The 21,580-nt window shown below is 52.2% G+C and overlaps 1 protein-coding gene across 1 annotated transcript in view; it reads right to left on the bottom strand.

Moving 5' to 3' along the window:
- SDK2 (sidekick cell adhesion molecule 2) overlaps window positions 1-21,580 on the bottom strand; it is a 311,805-nt gene that overhangs the window by 159,966 nt on the left and 130,259 nt on the right. Inside the window, exon 2 of the mRNA XM_025361915.1 lies at window positions 16,336-16,495. Coding sequence (XP_025217700.1) covers window positions 16,336-16,495 — 160 coding nt within the window. The remainder of the gene's footprint in view (window positions 1-16,335; window positions 16,496-21,580) is intronic.

Consider the following 21,580-nt stretch of genomic DNA (forward strand, 5'->3'; position numbering starts at 1 on the left):
TTGAGACCTGTGCCCTCTCTCAGAGCCTCCCTGCTCTCTGGGGTTGCATCCTGACTTTTTCGGTGGCCTGTCTTGACTTCCCTAGCAAGGCTGCAAGCTCCGCCTGTTCTTGGAGTGCCCCTGGTACCTGACACTTTATCTAAACTCACAGTGGGTGATCAAGAAGCCGGGGCAGGCGTGCTGCTTGCAGGGCTGGAGGGCACCCCGCTAAAGCACAGCCCAAAGGCGTCCCAAGTCAAACCACTCGGCTTTGCTCTGCCCAAGGAGCTCTGCTCTAAGGGATGGCAGGCACAGGTGGAGAAGGAGGGAGGGTTTTTGATTGCATATTTCACTTGCTGTGTGACGTTAGGCAAGCTGCCTAATCTCTCTGTGCCTCCATTTCCTCATCTATAAAATAGGGGTAGTAACAATAGGTACTAATATGGGCCAGGCAGTGTTTTATTTTGTTGTTGTTGTTGTTTTGAGATAGGTTTTTTTTTTTGTCACCCGGGCTGGAGTGCAGTGGGGTGACCTCAGCTCACTGCAGCCTCGACCTGCTGGGTTCAAGTGATCCCCCCAAGTAGCTGGGGCTACAGGCATGCACCATCACACCTGGCTAATTTTTGTATTATTACTATTATTATTATTATTATTATTATTATTTTTTTTTTGAGACGGAGTCTCGCTCTGTCGCCCAGGCTGGAGTGCTGTGGCCGGATCTCAGCTCACTGCAAGCTCCGCCTCCCGGGTTTACGCCATTCTCCTGCCTCAGCCTCCCGAGTAGCTGGGACTACAGGCGCCCGCCACCTCGCCCGGCTAGTTTTTTGTATTTTTTAGTAGAGACGGGGTTTCACTGTGTTAGCCAGGATGGTCTCGATCTCCTGACCTCGTGATCCACCCGTCTCGGCCTCCCAAAGTGCTGGGATTACAGGCTTGAGCCACCGCGCCCGGCCTATTACTATTATTATTTTTAAGAGACAGGGTTTTGCCATGTTGCCCAGGCTGGTCTCGAACCCCTGAGCTCAAATGATCCATCCGCCTTGGCCTCCTAACATGCTAGGATTACAGGCCTGAATCACCACACCTGGCCCCAGGCAGTGTTTTAAGCATTTCTTTTTTTTTTTTTTTTTTTGAGACGGAGTCTTGCTCTGTCGCCCAGGCTGGAGTGCAGTGGCCGGATCTCAGCTCACTGCAAGCTCCGCCTCCCGGGTTCCCGCCATTCTCCTGCCTCAGCCTCCCGAGTAGCTGGGACTACAGGCGCCTGCCACCTCGCCCGGCTTGTTTTTTTTTGTAGTTTTAGTAGAGAGGGGGTTTCACTGTGTTCACCAGGATGGTCTCGATCTCCTGACCTCGTGATCCGCCCGTCTCGGCCTCCCAAAGTGCTGGGATTACAGGCTTGAGCCACCGCGCCCGGCCGTTTTAAGCATTTCACATGTGATAATGCATTTACTCCTTATTAACCACCCTACGAGGTTAGAATTAATAATATCCAAATGTGGCAGATAAAAAAGATCAGGAAACCAAGGAACAAAGATGTTAAGGAACTTGCCCCAGTTCAGATGGCCAGTAGTTGGCAGAGCCCCAGTGGGCTTCTAGATATTGTGCTCTTAACCACCCTACTATAGCCCCTACCTGAATGTCCAGTGTGAGGATTAAATGAGATAATGCATGTAGTGTGCTTAGGACATGGGCTGGCATAAAGCTTATAGTAAGCAATCTTTAAGAGTTAGCTGTTGCTGTTATTGTTAATGTTATTATTACTCCTTCATCTGTCCTTGCTCTCAGCACCCTCTAACAGCGCCCTGACACTGGCCCAATATATACTTATCTAGGACAAGCCCTGGCCCAGCAAAGCAGCCTGGGGACCTTCAGTCCCAGGTGTCAGAAGCTGTGACCCTGGCTGCTGGGAGCCTTATGCCCCGGAGCCAACTCCTCTCTCTGTCCTTCTGTTTTTTGGCTTTCTCTTCTTCTTTCTTTCTTTTTTTTTTTGAGACAGGGTCTTCCTGTCACCCAGGCTGGAGTGCAGTGGCACAATCATGGCTCACTGCAGCCTTGACTGCCTGGGCTCAAGCAATCCTCCCACCTCAACCTCCCAAGGAGCTGGGACTACAGGCACGCACCACTATGCCCAGCTAACTTTTTTATTTTTAGTAGAAACAAGGTCTCACTATGTTGCACAGGTCTCTGTGCTTGCAAGTGTGAGCCACTGCGCCTGGCCCCTCTCTCTGCCTCTCTCAACATCTGCTCAGATCACAGGCAGCAGGTCCCAGACTCAATCCTACCAGCTCTGAGCTTTCTGCTCTTTGTCCTGCATGACTCAGTTCCAATCCTTGCCCAGTCTCTCTGGGTTTTCCAAAGTCACCCTTGTGGGTGCCTTCAGAGATACCAAGTGGGAGAATTGGACCAGAACTGTGCTAATGAAGCCCTGGGGACCCGCCTGCGAGCTGCTATCTGGAAAAGGCGATCGGTGTAGGCTTTGGGGTAACGGCCGGATCTGAGAGGAGGCCAGAAGGGGACTAAGAAGCATGGCTCTGATACTTTACAGCGACCCCCATCAGGATGTGGAGTCCATTTCCCCACTCCCGAAATCTGGGCCGGCTTCATGACTTGCTTTCACTGACAGAATGTGGTCCTTACAGCTTCTACATTCACCCTCTAGGATCACGGCCCTTGGGCGACCCTGGGAGAAGACTGGACTGGGGAGTCAGAAACCCCAGCTCCCCTGCCAAGTGGGCCACTGCAGAGATTCCTCTTCAAGGGGATGAAGACACAGGGGAGAGTTACCTGCACCCTCCCACACTGAGGAATCCTATGAATGGGCCCAAGGGAGAGCTCCGGCGGGGAGGGGGAGTCAGGCGCCACGGCAGCCCCCAGGAAGCAGGGGTCATTACCAACTCCCCAGGCGTCTGTCTAGACCGTTTGCCTGCCTGAACGCATAACTGAGTCAAGATCTAATTAGTTTCTGTGTCCCGGCTAAGAGCCAAGGCCGGGCGGGCGCAGGAGGACCTGGGAGCGGGTGGAAAGCAGGAGACTCTAAGGGTAAGCGGGTCTCCAGCCTTTTTCAGTGTGCGGAAAAAGAAGGAACTCTCATTTCCATGCACTGAACTACCCCAGATAAAAAACATCTGTGCCTCCGATGGAGACCACCCCTCCCCTCCGCAAGGACTGTGGGCCACACACGGCCTGCGCCCATGTCTGTGCACCAGTTACCCGGGATTCAGGCCAGATTCAAATATGTCAATCTCATGTGATGAATGATCAAACCCTTCCTAATTTGCATGTTAAATTTCCTTGTGGTGGAAATAAATAGCCTCAGTTCATCAGAGAAGAGCTTTCCTCGGGAGCCTTTCATTAAAGGCGGCGGCGAGTGCTTCATTTGCATGTTCTGTGCGGCACATTCGGGAGTCTGGGCGGATGTGGCCAGCGGCGCCCCAGGGCTGCCGGGATGGGCCATGGAAAATGCATCCGTTGCTGGGAAGTGGGAGGAGATGACAGGAAGAAGTGAGGGTGTGGCTGTGTGTGCGCACCTGTGCGTTCCAGACGTGCAGAGGAGGCGGTGGCAGGTCCACATCCCTAGCTCCTGCCTAATTTGCAGTGTGATCCTGGCCTTGTCACTTTACCTCTCTGGGACTCAGTTTCTGTATCTATAAAATGGGAAGCATTAAGTGTTTTGTATTAAGTAAAAGCAAAGCAATAGGTGTTTTGTATCCTCACAGCCCTCCTTGTGAGAAGTAAATGCATTAACACTAATGAAGGCACATTGTGCACGGCTGTGTGTGGGGTCATGCTCTGTGGACCATGGATGGAGGTGCAGAGCTGTGCATGGGCACACAGGGTGCCTTTGAGAGACAGCAGCGCCTCCCTGCCTGCCCCAGCTTCAGAGAGCTCCACAGCTTCATGGAAATGTCCTCCCCGTCCCACCTACAGCTCTCTGTGGGTGGTGACGCCCTTGTGTGATCCTGCAATCAAACAAGGACATTGAGGGAACTGGGCAAACATCCCATCAGGAGAGGTGAGGACAGAACCTGTGACCTGGGGTGCTGGGCCTGGCAATGTTCCCATCCCTGACACGCGAGTCCCTCTTCTGTTCCCAGGTGCCCAGCCTGACCAGGGAAATGACACTGAGTGAAAATGATGTTGGCGCCTTTGCCTCTGATCACGCCAGGATGCTGAGGAGCTGGGGAGCCCAGTGAGATCCAAGCGGCACGGAGACTCAGGGGGCCTGGGTCTGAATTCTAATTCTGATATGAACTCATGCCGTGTCCCCAAGAAGTCATTTCCACTCAGGGCCACCATGTCCCCGCTGTAAGACAGGGCTTGTCCCAGATGCCAGCTGAGGTGTTCTGTGGCTGCGTGACTCTCTCATAGCTCCTATCTCCCCTGCCTGCCCCCTGCACCAGTGCCCTCAGCCCAGATCCAGCGAGGCCACACCCACCATCCATCTCCAGCTTCCTCGGGAATGGGGGACTCATTTTCTCCCCAAGCCAGGACCTGTTAACAGAGACTGTGAGGAAACAGGTTGCTATGGAAACCAAGCCAGCCACGGTTTGAGAGACTTTTGCATGTTTTTTCCGCCTTTTCCCTTACACTTTGAACTTATTAGTCTTAATTGACATAATTATCGCAAGGTCGTCAACCTGATGCATGAGGAGCAGCTGTGCCTCTCGCTGCCCAGCACCAGCCCTGACCCTCGGGGATGCTCCCTGCCGCCTCTGTCCCTCCCATCTGCCACTACCCTGGCTTTCCCTGCTACTGACTAGCAAATCCTGAGGCCGCACGCGGGCCCCGCATGTCAGGAAGAACCTGTCCTAAAGCAGGAGGGGGCTCCCAGGCCAGGGTGGGCGGATGGATGGCATGTAGGACCACATGCATCCGTGGGAAGCAGGTCGTACGGAGCACCACCCCGTGTCCTCTTGCACCAGTATCCTCAACCTCTCGGCCAACGGTTTTAGCAGGACTGATCAGAGGAGGCCGGAGTGAATCACTCTTTCCGAGCCTCTCACTTCTCTGTGCAGTGGAGGTGTTATACCTGCCCCGGGCTGACGATCCAGCAGAGAGCATCAAGGAAGGTGGCCCGTGCAGCAGGAAGCACCTTCTACTTGAATTGTTATGAGAAAGGGGGCTGGAGGGACCCCCAAGAGGGAGCGAAGGGTGGCCAGCCAGCTCTTCATCCCTCCCTTCCATGCCAGGCCCCTGACCCCATGTGCCAGGGCAACTACGCATGGAAGGGCAGCTCGGCTCCAGCTGGGAGAGTCCGGGGGGTGCCAGGGCCTCACTCTAGGTCATGGTTCTCAATGGGGGTGCTGTTGCCCCAGGGTACAGGTGGCAGCATCTGAAGACATTTTTGGTTGTCACATCCAGAGGGTGTCTATTGGGATCTAGGGGTTATAGATTAGGGATGCCTCTTAACACCTTACATCACACAGGACAGACCCCCGCCCTCCAACAAAGAAGTTTCCATTCCCCAATGTGAGCAGTGCAGAGGCGGAGAAGCCCTGCTTTAGCTGTTTCTAGCTGCTGCCTTCCTCCCAGGCAGCATAAGGCTGTGGCTTGAGGGTCCTCAAATAGTGGTACCCCTCCCTCACCCTCTGCCCCGCTGTTGGATATTGGAGGCCCACCCCGTGGTGTGTGTGTGTGTGTGTGTGTGTGTGTGTGTGCTGTGTGTGCAGATGGGGTCCCTTCAGCCTCCCCACCTTCCCCGATCCTCAGGAGTGGGAGGAGCTGGCCTCAGGTCGGGAGAAGGACAGCCTGCTCCTCCTCCTAGCCCACCTCTTCCATTCCTCCCTGAGGATTATGCCATTTCCAAACTCGTTAACTTTTAATTACTACCTTCCCTCTGCCTGAGTACACTGGCTCCATGCCACTACATCTCTATTAAAATTCAATTTATGCCCATCATAACTAATTCCTGTACTTCAGTTTTCTCACCATCAGCCTTCAATTTTCAGACAAGATGTCCAAGCTCATGGCCGAATTGGAGTAAATCTCCAAAGGGCTGGTAACAGGCAGATAGGATCTACCTTCATTGAGGAAAAGAACCTGGACTTCCCCGGAGGGTGGGAAGGAACCGTGGCCAGGAAGAATAAGGTGGGAGGAGCCTGCCCTGCTGGGTGGAGGAAGGTGGGTGAGCGTCAGCGTCATGCCCTTGGCGGCTCTCAGATCATCCTTTCCATTGATAGAGCCATCTGTGACCAGACACTCTTCTGCACGCTTCATCTTGCATGCCATTCCCAGCCACCCTGGGAGGTAGCTACTGGTCTTCTTATTCCCATTTTTCAGATTAGGCAACCGAGGCAGGGATTAAGCAGTCTGCTCAAAGGCACATAGCGAGTCAGGGGCAGGACTGGACATCACAAGTAGGGGATGCTGGGGCTGGATCTGGGAAGATAAGCAAGGGTTTGCCAGGTAGCAGAGGTGTGCGAGGACGGTAGAGGTGGAGGACGGAGGTGGGCATGGGCGCGAGGGCATGAAAGAGCAGAGACCATGGGTGCACAATGCGTTCCGCCCATTACTGAAGAGAGTTAGCGAGAGAAGAGGCTGGAGAGATGGACAGGACTTGGTGATACAGGGTCTTGTACTCCCTCAACCAAAATCCTTTCAAGACTGCCTACTGCCTGCTGGATGTATCCGAGAAGATTCTTCCTGGCATTCCAGGTCCTATCTCTGCCATCTTGGGTCAGCCATGTCTCCCATTTCCTGGGGCAACTGGTTCAACCTGTCATGCCCCTTCCAGTCTCCAATTCTTGATTCCTACTTTCCTGTGAGGATTCCCCTCCACTCCCTGCCCCGACTTGCTCATCCCTCTCTCACTCCTCAACTTGCCCCATCCTCCCCCTCCTGAAGGTCACCAGACTTCCATGTCCCTAAATTGAGCTGGTGATTGATTGATTGATTGATTTTTATTTATGTTTTGAGATGAGGTCTTGCTTTGTCGCCCAGGCTGGAATGCAGTGGTGCGATCTTGGCTCACTGCAACCTCTGCCTCCCAGGTTCAAGTGATTCTCCTGCCTCAGCCTCCCAAGTAGCTGGCCTTATAGGCACGAGCCACCATACCTGGCTAATTTTTGTATGTTTAGTAGAGATGGGGGTTTTACCATATTGACCAGGCTGGTCTTGAACTCTTGACGTCAGGTGATCCACCTGCCTCAGCCTCCCAAAGTGCTGGGATGATAGGCGTGAGCCACCACGCCAAGCCTGAGCTAAGGATTTTAGAATCCAGCAGCGGTTGACACAGTTGGTCCTTCCTAAACCAAGAACACACCCTCTTCCCTCCCAAGACACCCCAATCTCCAGGCTTCCCCTCTCCCATCTAGCCTCTAGGTTTTGTTCTGCTGGGCTGGTTTCCAACTCCCTTATATATGGCCTGGTGGGACCACAGAGCCCTTTCCTTGCCCAGCTTCCTGAGCAAAGATTTGAAACATGAGCATCTGATCATGTCCCTTTCCTGGGAAAAACCATTCGAGGGCTCCACATAGCTTTTGGCAGAAAGTGCAAGTGCCTAAGAGAGCGACAAGCCCCCACTTGATCTCGCTCCAGTGTCCTCCTTGGCCACGTGGACCTTCTTTCAGCTCCTCCAGACACAAGGTCCTTGGATGGAGCTGCAGGGACCATTCCTGTGGCATCCCCCTGCCCTGGCTACCTCCACTCATTCTCTGGGTCCCAGCTCCCCCAGTGGAATCTGCTTGACCTTACTTTCCCTTGAAAGCACGCATCAAAACTGGAATCCACCCACACTCGCACTATTATTTACTTCTGTGCGAGTAACACGTGGGGGTCAGGATCTTACTGTCTTATTTAGGGCCACTCAGCACCCAGTATGTGGTCACAACTGGCACCCATCGTAGTGACCCAGGGATGCTGGCGTCTCCTGCCGGGAGCACCTCCTTCTTTCATGGTTTGTCCACACTGCTCAAGTTCTGTGTCTCCCAGGGGCTGCTCCCAACTCCTCCAGCTCCTCACCTCTTCCTGCCTCTTCCTGAAACTCTGAGGCTCACCTGGCCTCAGTCCCCTGCTGTTGCTCCTCAGCCATGGTACTTAGAGTCCTGTGGGCACCTCTAGCTCCAGTGAGAACAAACGTTTCCAAAGGTGGCGGGGCAGGCGGGGCTGGCACTGCCTTTCTGATTGCCCTCCTTGCCTAGCTCTGTGCCGGGCAGGCAGAAGGCCCCCAGTCCCTCGCCTGACGAATGAACAAACGCTGGCATCTCCTGCCGTTCCTTCACCAGGCTTGGAAGCAGAAGGCCTGGCACTCGTCTTCAGTCTATGATTTCAGATCTTGGACAAGAAATGAAACCTGAGCCTTTGTGTTCCTCATGTATCAAGATGCCTACCCCGCAGGAGTTGCTGATGTTAAGGAATTCAGAAGAACCGAAATAAAAGCGGCCGGTGTGGGGCCTGGCATGAGGTAGGTGATCATTTGAGTGTTAGTTCATAAGAGTTAATGTACTATTTCTCCTTCTGCAGTGGCTTAGAAAGTGCTGCTGCCCTGGGAAAGGACAAGCTCAGCCAGGCGGCACAGAGCAGGGGAGGGACGCAGGCTTGGGGTCCTGAAGATCCTGGGTGAAACCTGACTCTGTGTACTGGCTGTGTGACCTTGGGTCACACGCTGAACCTCTCTGAGCTGTGACTTCTAGTTAGGAAGCAGAGATAATAATTGCACTAGTCTTCCAGAACTGCTGCCAGTAAGAGCTTGGCTCGGTTCCTGGCACTCACCCCGTGCCACGCAGGTGCTCCCGTGCCCTCTGGGAAGGCCCGCTGGCCTCTGCCTCCCCGTCTCTGCTGCCTGCTCTCTCTTCTAAGGGGAGGCCAGAAAGAGGGCCAAAGAAGCCAGAGACAAAGCCGCTGGCCTGGGGAATTTCTCTTCATCTTCTTATCTGAGGAGTTTCAAAGGCTGCCAGTGGCTCCGCGTGCGTCCCCTGCCTTTGTGTCCCTTGCTGGGGCCGTCACATGTGCGGGGCTTCTCTGTCTCAGATATACTTTCTTCTCCCAGCTGCCAAGCCCATGCAGTTCCCAGACATCACAGCTCTGCCACAAGGACCTCAGCATGGCAGGTGGGCTGAGGACCCAGCCTGGGGCCAGCCAGACGCCCACCTGGCTCTCCTGGGCCTCCCCTGCACACATCTGCTCTTCTCCACACGGGCCAGGGATGGGACTCAGCCTCAGCTGGTCTCATACCCTCACGCTTGCCTCTCAGAAGGGGGTCTTGCTTTCGTGGCCCCCGGGGCAGAAGAATGACACACAGTGATGTGCGGCAGGGACAGAAGGAGCCCGATGGGAAACTGTGTGGGCCTTTGCAGAGAAGGCAGCACACTCAGGTCCAACAGCGCTCCCAGATCTGCCACTCACTCTCTGGATAGTCCCAGGCAAGTTCCTGACCCTCTCTGAGCTTCAGGTTCTTCATCTGCAGAATGAGGGTAATGAGATTCACCTGTTGTGAGATGATGGCTGTAAAGAACTTGGTGAACCTCCATAAACATTAGTGTGTGCGTGCCCAGTTATGTATGGGAATCTGTGTGTGTGTGTGTGTGTGTGTGTGTGATCTGCCTTGCTCATCTTTTCTTTTTTCTCCTATTCGACTTTAAGTATGAGAATAATTATGCCAGAAGATGTTACCAAGGTGGGACAAAATCATCTGGTTGATGACGTTGCCAGGGCACAGACCCAAGGACAGGTGGCAGGTTCCATTCTTCGTCCATCGTCCCTCCATTCTCCTCCATCCTCCATCCATCCTCCCTCCATCTCCTCCATCCTCCATCCATCCTCCCTCCGTCTCCTCCATCCTCCATCCATCCTCCCTCCATCTCCTCCATCCTCCATCCATCCTCCCTCCACTCTCCTCCATTCTCTGTCCATCCTTCCTCCATTCTCCTCCATCCTCCCTCCCTTCTCCTCCATCCTCCATCCATCCTCCCTCCCTTCTCCTCCATCCTCCATCCATCCTCCCTCCATTCTCCTCTATCCTCTGTCCATCCTCCCTCTATTCTCCATCATCCTCCATCCATCCTCCCTCCGTCTCCTCCATCCTCCATCCAGCTTCCCTCCATTCTCCTCCATCCTCTGTCCGTCCTCCTTCTGTTCTCCTTCATCCTCCGTCCATCCCCTCTCAGTTCTCCTTCATCCTCCTGCATCCTCCCTCTGTTCTCCTCCATCCTCCTTCTATCTTCTCCATCCTCTGTCCATCCTCCCTCCATTCTCCTCCATCCATTCTCCCTCCATTCTCCTCCATCCTCCATCCATCCTCCCTCCATTCTCCTCCATCCTCCATCCATCCTCCATCCATCCTCCCTGTTCTCCTCCATCCTCTTTCCATCCTCCCTCAGTTCTCCATCTGCTGTCCATCCTCCCTCTATCCTTTGTCCATCCTCCCTCCATCTCCTACATCCTCCATCTATCCCCCCTCCGTTCTCCTCCATCTTCCCTCTGTCCTCCTCCGTCTCCATCCCCTGTCCTGTCATTTCTCCAGCCAGGGGGGTTGTCTCCAGCCATGCTGCCCTTGCTGGTGAAATGGATGTAAACTGAAGCTGAATGGATTCAACCTGGGAGATGACTCCTGGAGAGGAGGGAGCTGAGAACAGTCAGATGAGAGAGGCTCCAGCACTAACACAAGAGGGCCTGACCTCTATGGCTTTTATGTGAGTTGCACACACACCTTCCTGCTGTACTCAGACAGGCTCGTGACTAACTGACTAACTGTTAACCTGCAAACAAGGCTGTATGGGAATCATACACACACAAACACATACATGCATGTGCGTACACACACACACACACACACACACACACACACACACACATTTTAGCAGACACATTAGACTCCATACATTAGACTCTATATATCCAAATAAGTTTTGTGTTCTTCCTCCCCCCACCACCTGTCCCCAGCACACGCCCCAGGAATCACTTTGGGAAGCTGCGTGCCTGTTCCAGGGGAGGGATAGGTCGTGGGGCCAGTGTCCACACCTTGAGGAGGGTCTCCCATGCAGTATCCTCCTGCTCACATGAGAGAAAGGATCTCATTTCTTTAGAGTCAGATTTTGCGTTGTTTCCTTGCTGTGCTCCCAGCTCTTAGAGCCGCCTCATTTCTTAAACTGGGAATTCAAGGCTAGTTTCAAAATAGATGGAGATTTGTCACCAACAAGGGGCTCTCACAGCTCTTGTCTAAGAGGAGTTCTGCACAGGTGTACAGAGCCCCAGGTGGCCACTCAGAGGAGACAAGCTACCTACACACGTGATTTTCTGGGGGGTTTGTTATCAGATCTGTCCCATGATCTTGTCGAGACAGACACCTTGAATAGTCCTAACAGGTATCATTCAGGTCACATCTATTGCACCAGGGTGGGCTTGACCTATAGAATCCCAGGTATTCCTTACAATAATTCTCTGATGTAGGCATTACTGTGCCTGATTCCAAGGAGAGAAAACAAAATCAGGGTGGCTAACCACTTCTGCCTCAGGTGACAGAACTAGCAGGGACAGGGTCATATTCATGCAGGCCTGACTTCAACATCTATGTTCTTTTCACTCTGACCCCAATGATGGATGTGGACCCACATATTTGTGCCACAGTCACACGTACTCAGAAGGGTGCACAGTACTTCATGTAGCACATGTACACACACACACACACACACACACACACAAACCCAGACTCATTTGGCTACAGAACCCACCAAGAATAAAGACTTTCAGAGATTGAACATGAATGTAAACTTTCCTCCCTTTGGAAACATAGTTAAATTTATGGCAGCACTTCTAATCTTATTTTCTCTCAACTTGCTGAGTAAATTTAGCCATTTTCCTGCCTGAAAATTGGATATTATCATCTTACTCAGAGCCTGGGGTTTGTAAAATATGGGGAAGTCCTCAGTATCCAGCAGTGGTTGGAGAGCCGTGGGCTATGAAGCTGGACAGGCTCCTATGGAATGCAGGTTTCAGTATGCATTTATTTAAAAGGTGAACCTGGAACATTTTGTTGAGCTCAGAACAAGGAAATGTTCAGATTCTAATGGGGATATGTTCAAAGAACCCATGCTCCAGCTTGAAGGAGCTCCATCGGCCAAATTTAGGTTGAGTATGGAAATGAACAATGACATGGGTGGATTAAAGCACATTGAATAAAAAAACATAATGCATGAGTTTATACTGATGCTAAATTACTTTAAAGGGGGTCAGAAAAGAAAGCTGTTTACAAATGAATGCCACCTAATATAAGTAAAAGGAATACAAGACTATCTCCTTATCACAACCACCATAGTAATAACTGATTCAGGTAAGACTCATCAATGGATACCAAACCACTGGGTGGGAGAATCCTGGGAAGGAGATTATTCACATAGTCCCAAGTTATCACTCTATAGGCCACTCATCAACAACAAAGTGAAGAAGATACGTCAACCTTTTGACAATGGAGAAATCTGGTGGACATCACCTTGACCAGTTCACCAAACCTAACGTCACCAATAATGGGGCAAATTGTTATCAGGCGCCTTCTCCTGTGGAGCATCAAGGACACATACCTACAAATATGGTTCCCAAAAGGCTTAACAAGAGTTGAATCATGAGGATATAACTGGACAAACCCACATTGAGAGAAATTCTGCAAAGCTGGCTGGACTCTCAGAAGTGCCAGAGCCATGTAAGGTAAGAAAGAAACAACAAGGAATAGTTCTAGATTTAAGGTGTATCAAGACTCATGGCAACTAAAGGCCACGTGTGGTCTCCGATTAGGTCCAGCACTGAACAAGAACCACAACCATGGCCATGAAGGACACTGGGATAAAGGCACGTCTAGCGGAACAAATGGAGAAACTTGAATATAGGCTGCGTTTTAGATAGCGGTATTGTATCAGTGTTAAATTTCCCAACTGTGAAAATTGTGTCATGTGTGATTCTTCAGGCAAATGCCTTGCTCTTAGGAAATATTACTTACGAATGAAGTGACAGGATGTCTACAGCAAATCCTTAAATAGTTCAGCAGAAAAGGTACATGTGTATATGTGTGTAGGGAGACAGTAAGAGAGCGCACATGAGCGAAATGTTAGCAATCGTGATGGCACCCGTATGAAGGTGTTTACAGTACTAACGATTTTACTCAGATCTGAAAAAAAATCAAGATTAAAAGAAAGAAGAAAAAAGCACCTGCTATGAGCCAGGGACACAGGTGGCTTCTATCTATCCACCACCCTTTTCCATTCTTGTGTTAACAACTTTCACCCTTCTTCCCTATCACATGGCTGTAGTGTGGGGGCTGCCAATCCTGGTGTCTCAAGCTCTGGAGTAGACATATGATGCCAGCCTGGCCAAGCAGCGTGCTCCATGCTGTTGCCCACCACGACTGGTCAGGGATGGTCTGAGCTGGGCCAATCAGAATCCTTCCCTGGGACTTTCTAAGTGAAACTTCCAGAGAAGTTCTTTCTACTCAGAAATCAGGCAGCTATAGCCTGTGAGCCCTGAACTTCTCAGTGTCACTCATGACTTAATGAAGTATGAACCCAGAGGTGGGCACAGCTGAGTGACTTGGAGGGAAGAGGGCCTGGCTGTATCAAATTCTTGGTTCTAAGTCCTGAGGTTCCAGGAACTGCCAAGGTTCGGGAAGCTCTGACTTCAGTTCTGTGGTGCACTTGTGGTCTCCTCCGTAAATAATGAGAAGGCAAAAAAGGTGTTAGGGGACACATAAGGCCATACTTTGTGGACAGTCACAAAGGACAGAGGAGATGGAGCTCTGTATGTGTGTGTGTGTGTGAGAAAGAGAGAGAGAGGGTGGGGGGGACAAAGGGGGGGAGAGAGAGAGGGAAAGAGAGAGAGAGAAAGAGAGAGAGAGAAAAAGAGAGAGAGAGAGAGAGAGAGAGATTAAGAACACATGCATTATCAGGACAGGTTTTCTAAAAGAGAAGGAATTTGAGCTGGGCCTTGCAGGAGAAAGAAGTTTCCAAAAAGGGGAAATAATCCCGTGGAGGGGAGAGGACAGTTTGGACAAAGTCCAAGAAGAGGGAGTTTGTAGGGAACCGTCCTGAGACCTTTGTAGGGAACCGTCCTGAGACCTGTGGTGGCCTGATCTGGTGGGAGTGGCAGGAGGTGAGACTATGCCATCAGGAGCAGATCAGGAAGAGTTCTAAGGCACTTCTAAGGAGTGCAGACCTTGCCTCCGGGGCACAGCAAGTGTTTAATTGAAGGAAAATCCTGATCAGACCTGCATTCAGGCACAGCATTGCCCCCAGGCCACCAGAGCCAACACTCTTGCGGGTGAGGAGGCAAAGGAATGAGTTTCCTAAGTGCACGCTCATCTATTTCCCCTGAATAACTTCCACCCAACATAGCTATACAATGGAGTATCTGCATTCTCCCTATTGCTTTGTTTTCTAGAATTTGCAGAGCACAGTTAGCAGAAAGATTGCTTAGGATACACATTAAGGAAGCAATTGCAGCAATCCTTCTTCAATGAGAGGCAGTGTGGTGGATGGTAAAAAATTCCCACTCTGCTGTCAGACAATTTATATTTGAAGACCAGCTCAACCATCTGACTTTAGGTGATTTCTTTAACTTCTCTGAGCCTCAGTGTGTTTATCTGCAAAATGGGGGAAATAACTGAAACTACTCATAGGATTGTGGACAGGATTAAATGAGATAATCCCAGAGGGACATCATAATGTCTGCCATATAATACATTCTTTTTCATTGTCTATGATTGCTATCATCATTGTCGTCATCGTCATCATCATGACCATCATCATCAATAGCAGGACCTCATCATCGTCACCACCACCGATAGCTGGACCCTGTCCACTCCTTGAATGCCTGCAGGGATGAGGGCTGTTTTCAGAGGCAGCCCATTCCATCTGGTCCTTCCACTGAGCTGGAACCTGCTTCTGTGTACCACCCACCCTTGCATCCTAGCAGTGCCAGGGCCCCAGAAGAGTGGCTCTGAACCAGATAAGGAACCAACTCTCCTCCTCCCCTCCTCCTGGATCCTGCCTCCAGCTCCCTGCCAGAAGAATTCAGGGGCAGGCTAGGCCCAGCACCACTTGCACGCATGGTATGCCATCCCATGCTCTTGGTAACCCACTCGCGTGTGTCCAGCGTCTAAGAAGATGCAGGGGCTCTTCACAGAGACGGTCACAACTTCCTGGGGGTGCTAGGTGGTGGCCAGGAGAGGCTCTGAACCCCAACTGAAAGCTACAGCAGGGACTGCTCAGGGAGAGCCTTCTGGTCTCCTTGTAGGCTCCCTGGAGAACCGGAGGCCCAGAGTGGCCAGCCCTGCAGGACCTCTTGCTTGCCCATCCAGCTCTCCCCTCGGCAGGAGGGATGGGGGTGCCCTGTCCTGGACTTTCTTTTGCCAATGTGGCGACACCACACCAGCCTGTGCAGTCCAGGGTGAAGGCAGAAAGACTGGGGTGAGGAGTCACTCCAAACTCTGGCCTCCGCACTCCCTAAAGGAAAGGATGGTTCGCCAGAAGGACAGATCGAGCAATTATACCCCTCCCCTTATTTGCATTCCTGTCCCCGGTGGCAGATTTGTATCAACATCACCAGGGCAAGACAATCTTGTTTCCCCAACACAACTGATTATGCACATCAGGCCCTGGGATTAATCACCAGCCACAGGGTTGGAGCCAATAAAACAGGCAGAGATGGGAGGATAAGAGCAGAAAGGAGGGAGTGCCTGCCCCAGTCTGTGGCTGTGAGGAAAGGCTGGAGGCCAGGGTGGCCTGGGCGAGGGGCTGCTTCCCTGCTGGCAGCAAATCCACTCTTACTGAGACCCTGTTCTCTGTCCCGGCTCTTCTTTCTCCCCTCCTGGCAGTGTCCCAGCAGGGAAAGGCCAGTCAGGCCCAAGAGCTCCATTGCATGGGCACAGATAGGAAGTGAAGATAAGCCCAAGAGGCCCTGGGAGGGCCATCTCTGTGTCCCACTGGAATTGCCCACAGATAGAAGATGTCCCCTCCTTCACTGATCCCAGGTTGCTGCAGACTCCACTCCTCCATTGGACCCAGGCCCCTCAACAAGAGTCCCCTGGAGATGGCAGGGTTCGAGAGAGTGAGGAGGGGGCCGCAGTCACAGCCACAGCCACAGCTGCTGTTAGTGAGTCCCTGTGCCCAACGCCACCTCTGCTCCTATGCACCGTGGTTCAGACCATCCTGTCCGGCAGCGCCCCGGTCCACAACCCAGCCATCCTCTGCAGGGATCAGAAGGATGGAGCCATCTCACCTCGGGGCAGGGCTGCCTTTGCCACTCACTTCCAGAACTCCAGGCTCCCAGGAGCCCCGGGCCCCACACTGTCACACACACCCCCTCCCCACCACGCCCTCTTCAAGGCAGGGCAGTGGCCCTGGCAGCCAGGAGGAAGGGCGGGGAGGCGCAGTTTACCTGTATTCCAGGGAGAACTTGGTCAGCTCCCTGTTGTTGTGCAGCCACTTGAACTCCAGCGGCCAGCTGCCCTCGGCCATGCATGTAAGCACCAGGCGGTTTCCTTCCAGGTGCACCTGTGTCCGTACAGGCTCCGTCTTGAAATACGGGGACACGTCATCTGCAGAAACAGGGAGACAAAGTCGTCAGTGGTCACCTGCTCACCCATGTGACCTGGTCGTTTAGTATCCTAAGGCCCCTAGGCAGATGGAGCAGGTGCAGCCAGGTAATCTGCCCAAGGTCCCGTGGCTGGGAGGGACGTGAACCTGGGTCAGTCTGACTCCAAGGCTTGGCCTTCAGTGTGAGTCCCCGACATCTGCCAACCAGAGCCCTGCCTCCTTCCTCCCCAGACCACGCTGGGCTATTGCCCTGCTGCCAGCCCACACTCCAGCACCTTCTATCACTCCCCTCCCAGCATGCACATCCACTCCATCCGCTCTGCTCGTGGGTTCTCCCTCCAGGGCAGGAGGCAAGGGGGCACTTTCTGTGGCTCAGCCAAAGGGAATATCAGTGTCACAAGGAGAATAGGGAGGTGGGTTGACATAAGTCGTAGGGGGTCCTGCTCCCCAAGGCTGGGGGAAGCCCTCAAAGGCATCAATCACAGAGTCTATCCAGCAGGGTCCCATGACCACTGGCTGCCTGTACCTTCCGTCCTGGGCCCTGGGCCAGTCTGCCTCTACCTCCCCATTCACTCCAGGATGGCTGCCCAGGTGGTAGGTGAGGGGCAGAATAGCTGCTTCCCCCTCTCTGCAGTCACCCTCATCCTCTGAGCTGACTTAGTCCTGCAGACCTCCCTGCCCCACCACAGTTCTCTCGACAGAGACAGTGAACTTGGCCCCGGACTCCACAAGACTGCTCAGCTGGCTGCTCCGGATGGAAATGGGGCCTCTGCCCTTCTGGCCAGTGCGGGAGAGGGTGGATGTAAATGTACACAAGGGAACTGATGGAACAATGGGGCAGATGGAGGAAAGGGGAGGGCCTCTAATCCATCATGGAGATACCTGCCTTTTTGTGGATAGGGTGGGGCCGGGAGGCAGGAGCCAGCATCTGGTAACAATATCCACAAAGATGACAGCACCTGCTATGTTCCAGGCTGTTCTAGGGGCTCTACCATATGCTCATCTAATCTTTACTGCAACCTCATGACTAGACAGGATTACAATCTACATTTTGGAGAGGGGACACCAAGGCCTCGAGAGGTTAGAAACCTGCCCAAGGTCACACAACTGGGCGGGAGGTGCTCAGTCCCACAGACAGCTTCAGAGCTGAAGCACTTGAGCCCACACCTCCCTCCGTGAAGCCAGAACCAGGGCTGGAGGAGAGGACAGATATCAGGGAAGAACCTGCAGATGCCCAAAGCTTGTGCCAATGAGCCTTGCATTTGACCGATTCGAGGGAGTAGGTTCTAGAAAGCACCACTCAACCGCTCACCTAGTGAGCACCTACTACATGCCAAGGGCTTGAGGCAGCAGCTGGCGGGGAGTCCAGGCTTGCCAGCCCAACTCCATGCATCTTCCGGTGTGACCACACTGTGCCCAGAGGGGTGGGATGTAATTAAAGCTGCACAGGCTGCTGTTGTCAGGGCAGGCCCTGGGCACCCCAACCTTCAGGCCAGTGGTGGGGGGTCTGCCATCTACAGAACTGTCTATGTTCACTCTACCACTTCCCAGCGGTGTGCGGTGGACAAGTGTTCATTTATCTGAGTCTCTATTTCTCCATCAGTGGACACAGGAAAAGAAATAGCTACCTTCATGTCTAAGGATGGAAGGAAACAGTGATGGTGAAAATGCTGGCTCCATGCCTGGCCCAGAGTAGATGTTCTGTCAATATTCTTTTCCTTCCTGAACCCTAAAGTACAGTGTCCCCTCCAGGGAAGGGGCTCCACCACCCTCAGTGCTGGCTGATGTCCCGGGCCCATCTTGGTCAGACAGTTAACTTTCCCCTGTGAGCCCGGAGGGTGGAAAATACCAGACAGCTTTCTTTTGGTTTAAGAAATGGAACAAACCAGGCTGGCCATGGTGGCTCATGCCTGTAAGCCCAGTGCTTTGGGAGGCCGAGGTGGGAGGATCGCTTGAGGCCAGGAGTTCAATACCAGCTTGGGTGACATGGTGAGACTCCCACTTTACCAAAAAAAAAAAAAAAAAAAGAAGGAAAGCTGGGAGGCTGAGGCAGGTGGATTGCCTGAGCTCAGGAGTAACACGGTGCCTGGGCAATACGGTGAAATCCCATCTTTACTAAAATACAAAAGAAATTAGCTGGGCATGGTGGCGAGCACCTATACACCTATAGTTCCAGCTACTTGGGAGGCTGAGGCAGGAGAATGGCGTGAACTCAGGAGGCGGAGGTTGCAGTGAGCCGAGATTGCGCCACTGCACTCCAGCCTGGGCAACAGAGTGAGACTCCATCTCTACAAAAAAAAAAAAAAAGGAAAGAAAGAAAGAAAAAGTAAAAGAAATGGAACAAACCAACAAAAGAAGAGGAAGGGGCTAGGCAGGGGGCAGTTTATAGCTGGAAGGGAGCGGACCCAGGTGATAGCAGGCTGTGGCTGGGTACAGCGGGCCTTCTCCTGCACCCCAGGCTGGAGCATAAGGAAGGCCCGGAGCCTGGGACCTGGGTCTATCCTCTCACCATCAGATGTGCCCAGTACTGGACGTCCTGGTCTTTGGTCAGGTTGAGCCCTTGTTTCCAGGCCTCATTGGGTTCAGGTAGAGATTCACAACTTAACAGAAGCCATCATGTACATGTGGGGCCCCAGTCAGCTGGCCCTGCTGCACAGCACCCCCACACCTTGCACACCCCAGGCCCGAGGGCTCAGTCTTATTAATATGTAATCTGCGGTGGGTTGGGAGGCTTTTCCTTCAACTCCCAGCCTGGCTGCTACTAACCCTTACTGTGGGGACCACCAGAGGGGCAAACCTGAGGGTGGCCTCAGGGTGGCTCAGAGTGCAGGTGCTGGCAGGAGGCTGCCTTCAACTGCTCCCTCTACGTTTGTCTGACTCCTGATGTTTCATTTTTTCTTTTTTTTAGAGACAGGGTCTCGCTCTGTTGCCCAGGCCGCAGTGCAATGGCATGATCACTGCAGCCTCAACCTCTGGGGCTCAGGTGATCCCTCTACCTCAGCCTCCTGAGTAGCTGAGATCACAGGCATGCACCAGCAGTTAACTTTTGTATTTTTAGTAGAGATGCGGTTTCGCCATGCTGGCCAGGCTGGTCTCGAACTCCTGACCTCAAATGATCCACCTGCCTTGGCCTCCCAAATTGCTGGGATTACAGGCGTGAGCCACCGTGCCCGGCTTGCTAATGTTTCAATCAGGCATCTCTCCCTGCTCATTCATGCACATCTTTCCATTGCTCTTAACAAGCGTCAGGTGAATGCAACATCTTAAAAACAGTTGAGAAGATGCTTCTTTCTGAGTGTGGACTTGAAGGTGTGACTACCACTGCTGGTCCCTTCCAGGGGCGCTTGTGCCTCCAGGGTCTTTGGCCACCTCTGGTCAGGTGGTGAGGAGTTTGGAGAGGCTGGTGGGCACCCATTTGCCAAGGAAAAAGACCCACTGCCCGCTGCCCGCCTGGCAGCAGCCAGCTCTGCTCTCAGCTTAACAAATGGGCACATTCTTACTTCAAAGGCGCATTCATATTCTCCAGTAGCTTTCAAGAGCCCTTTGAATCGCGCTTTTAAAAACCCTCTGTTCATTGCTGTCATCACTCGTTTGTTTTAAAACAATAACGATCCAGCCCCTGGGTGATTAAATCCCTTCCATGTGAGGCTGACTCAGAGCCAGAACAGTCAGAAAGGCTGGGCAGTGTGTGTGTCTGCATGCACACATGTGCATATGTGTGAGCACACACACACTGCGCCCAGACGCCCTCGCCTCTGTAAACCTGCTCACTGGGCAATTTCCTCCCAGGTCTGCGTTTGCCAGTTCATTCTTCAAGCACTCCCGGGGGTGCCAGCCTGTAGCAGAATGACTTTTGCTTGGATGGGTTGATTCCAGAGGCTGCTGGAGATAATGACTCTGGGGAGGAAGAGAGGAAAAGGGAGGCCTTTCCCTGAGAATCTGCTGGGTACCAGGCCACCCTGGGCTGGGGGCCCCACATTCTCCGCCTCCTGTTGTCCTTACAAGGTTCCTCTCCCCAAGCTCCTGCGGTGAAGTCACCCCCTCCTGAAAGACCCCCTGCCCTCTGGATACAGGGATCCTGGGAGGGATGCCCTACCTAGGACTCAGAGCAGTGACAGCTGATTTTCCTCTAGGACCTGCCTCGTCTGAAAGCAAGAGATGGCAGGGGGCTGGCAGGGTGTGTGCTGTAGGAAGAATGACAGGCTGAGGGGAAGATGCTGCTGGGATAACAGAACGTGTGGATGTGTCTATGTGTGCATATGTATGTATGTGTGTGTGTGCACGCAGGTGTGTCTGCATGTATGTCCATGTGTGGATGTTCACATATCTGTGAATGTCAATGTGTGTGTCAGTGCACATCTGTGTGTGCAAGCCTGTGTGTTCAAGTATGTGTGCCTGTGGTCTATTTCTGTGTGCACATATCTGTGTGTGTGTGTATGCATTTATGTGCAGGGATGAATTTCTGTGCTGTGAATGCTCAGGAAGGTAACACATATCAGTGACCTTGGGAAAGTCACTTAACCTCTTTGTACCTCATTTTCCTTAGCTATAAATTGGGGATATGTTTGCTTTGAAGATTAAATACATTAATAAATATATAGCGCTTAGAACTGAATCTGGCATCTGCTAGGAGGGGTGGCTATTAATACTATTGATCATATATAAAGATGGACAGATTAGCCCAGAGAGAAGAGCTCATATCCTGTTGGCAGCTGCCAGTGGCTCCCCTAGCCTTAGTACTAGGATGGTACAGTATACAACCTATGCAACAGCCCTTTTAGCCACTCTCCCTGTGGAAAAAAGGATAATTGAGAAGGAAAGAGGATTGTGGATAGAAAGAATCAACGTTATAAAGATGTCATTCTCTTAAACTTTTCACTTCAAACACACACACATACACACATGAAGGAATTTTTTTTAAGTAGACAAAGTGATTCTAAAGTTCACATAAAAACAACAACCGTGAAAGAATAGCCAAACAAATTCTGAAAAAGTATAGCAAACAGAGGAAACCAGCATAGACATTTAACTACATTACAAAGCTGCAATAATTAAAACAGTGCCTTCTTATAAAATAGACTGATGAA

This window comes from Theropithecus gelada, chromosome 16 (genome assembly GCF_003255815.1).
Source record: "Theropithecus gelada isolate Dixy chromosome 16, Tgel_1.0, whole genome shotgun sequence".
In the NCBI taxonomy this organism is placed as follows: domain Eukaryota; kingdom Metazoa; phylum Chordata; class Mammalia; order Primates; family Cercopithecidae; genus Theropithecus; species Theropithecus gelada.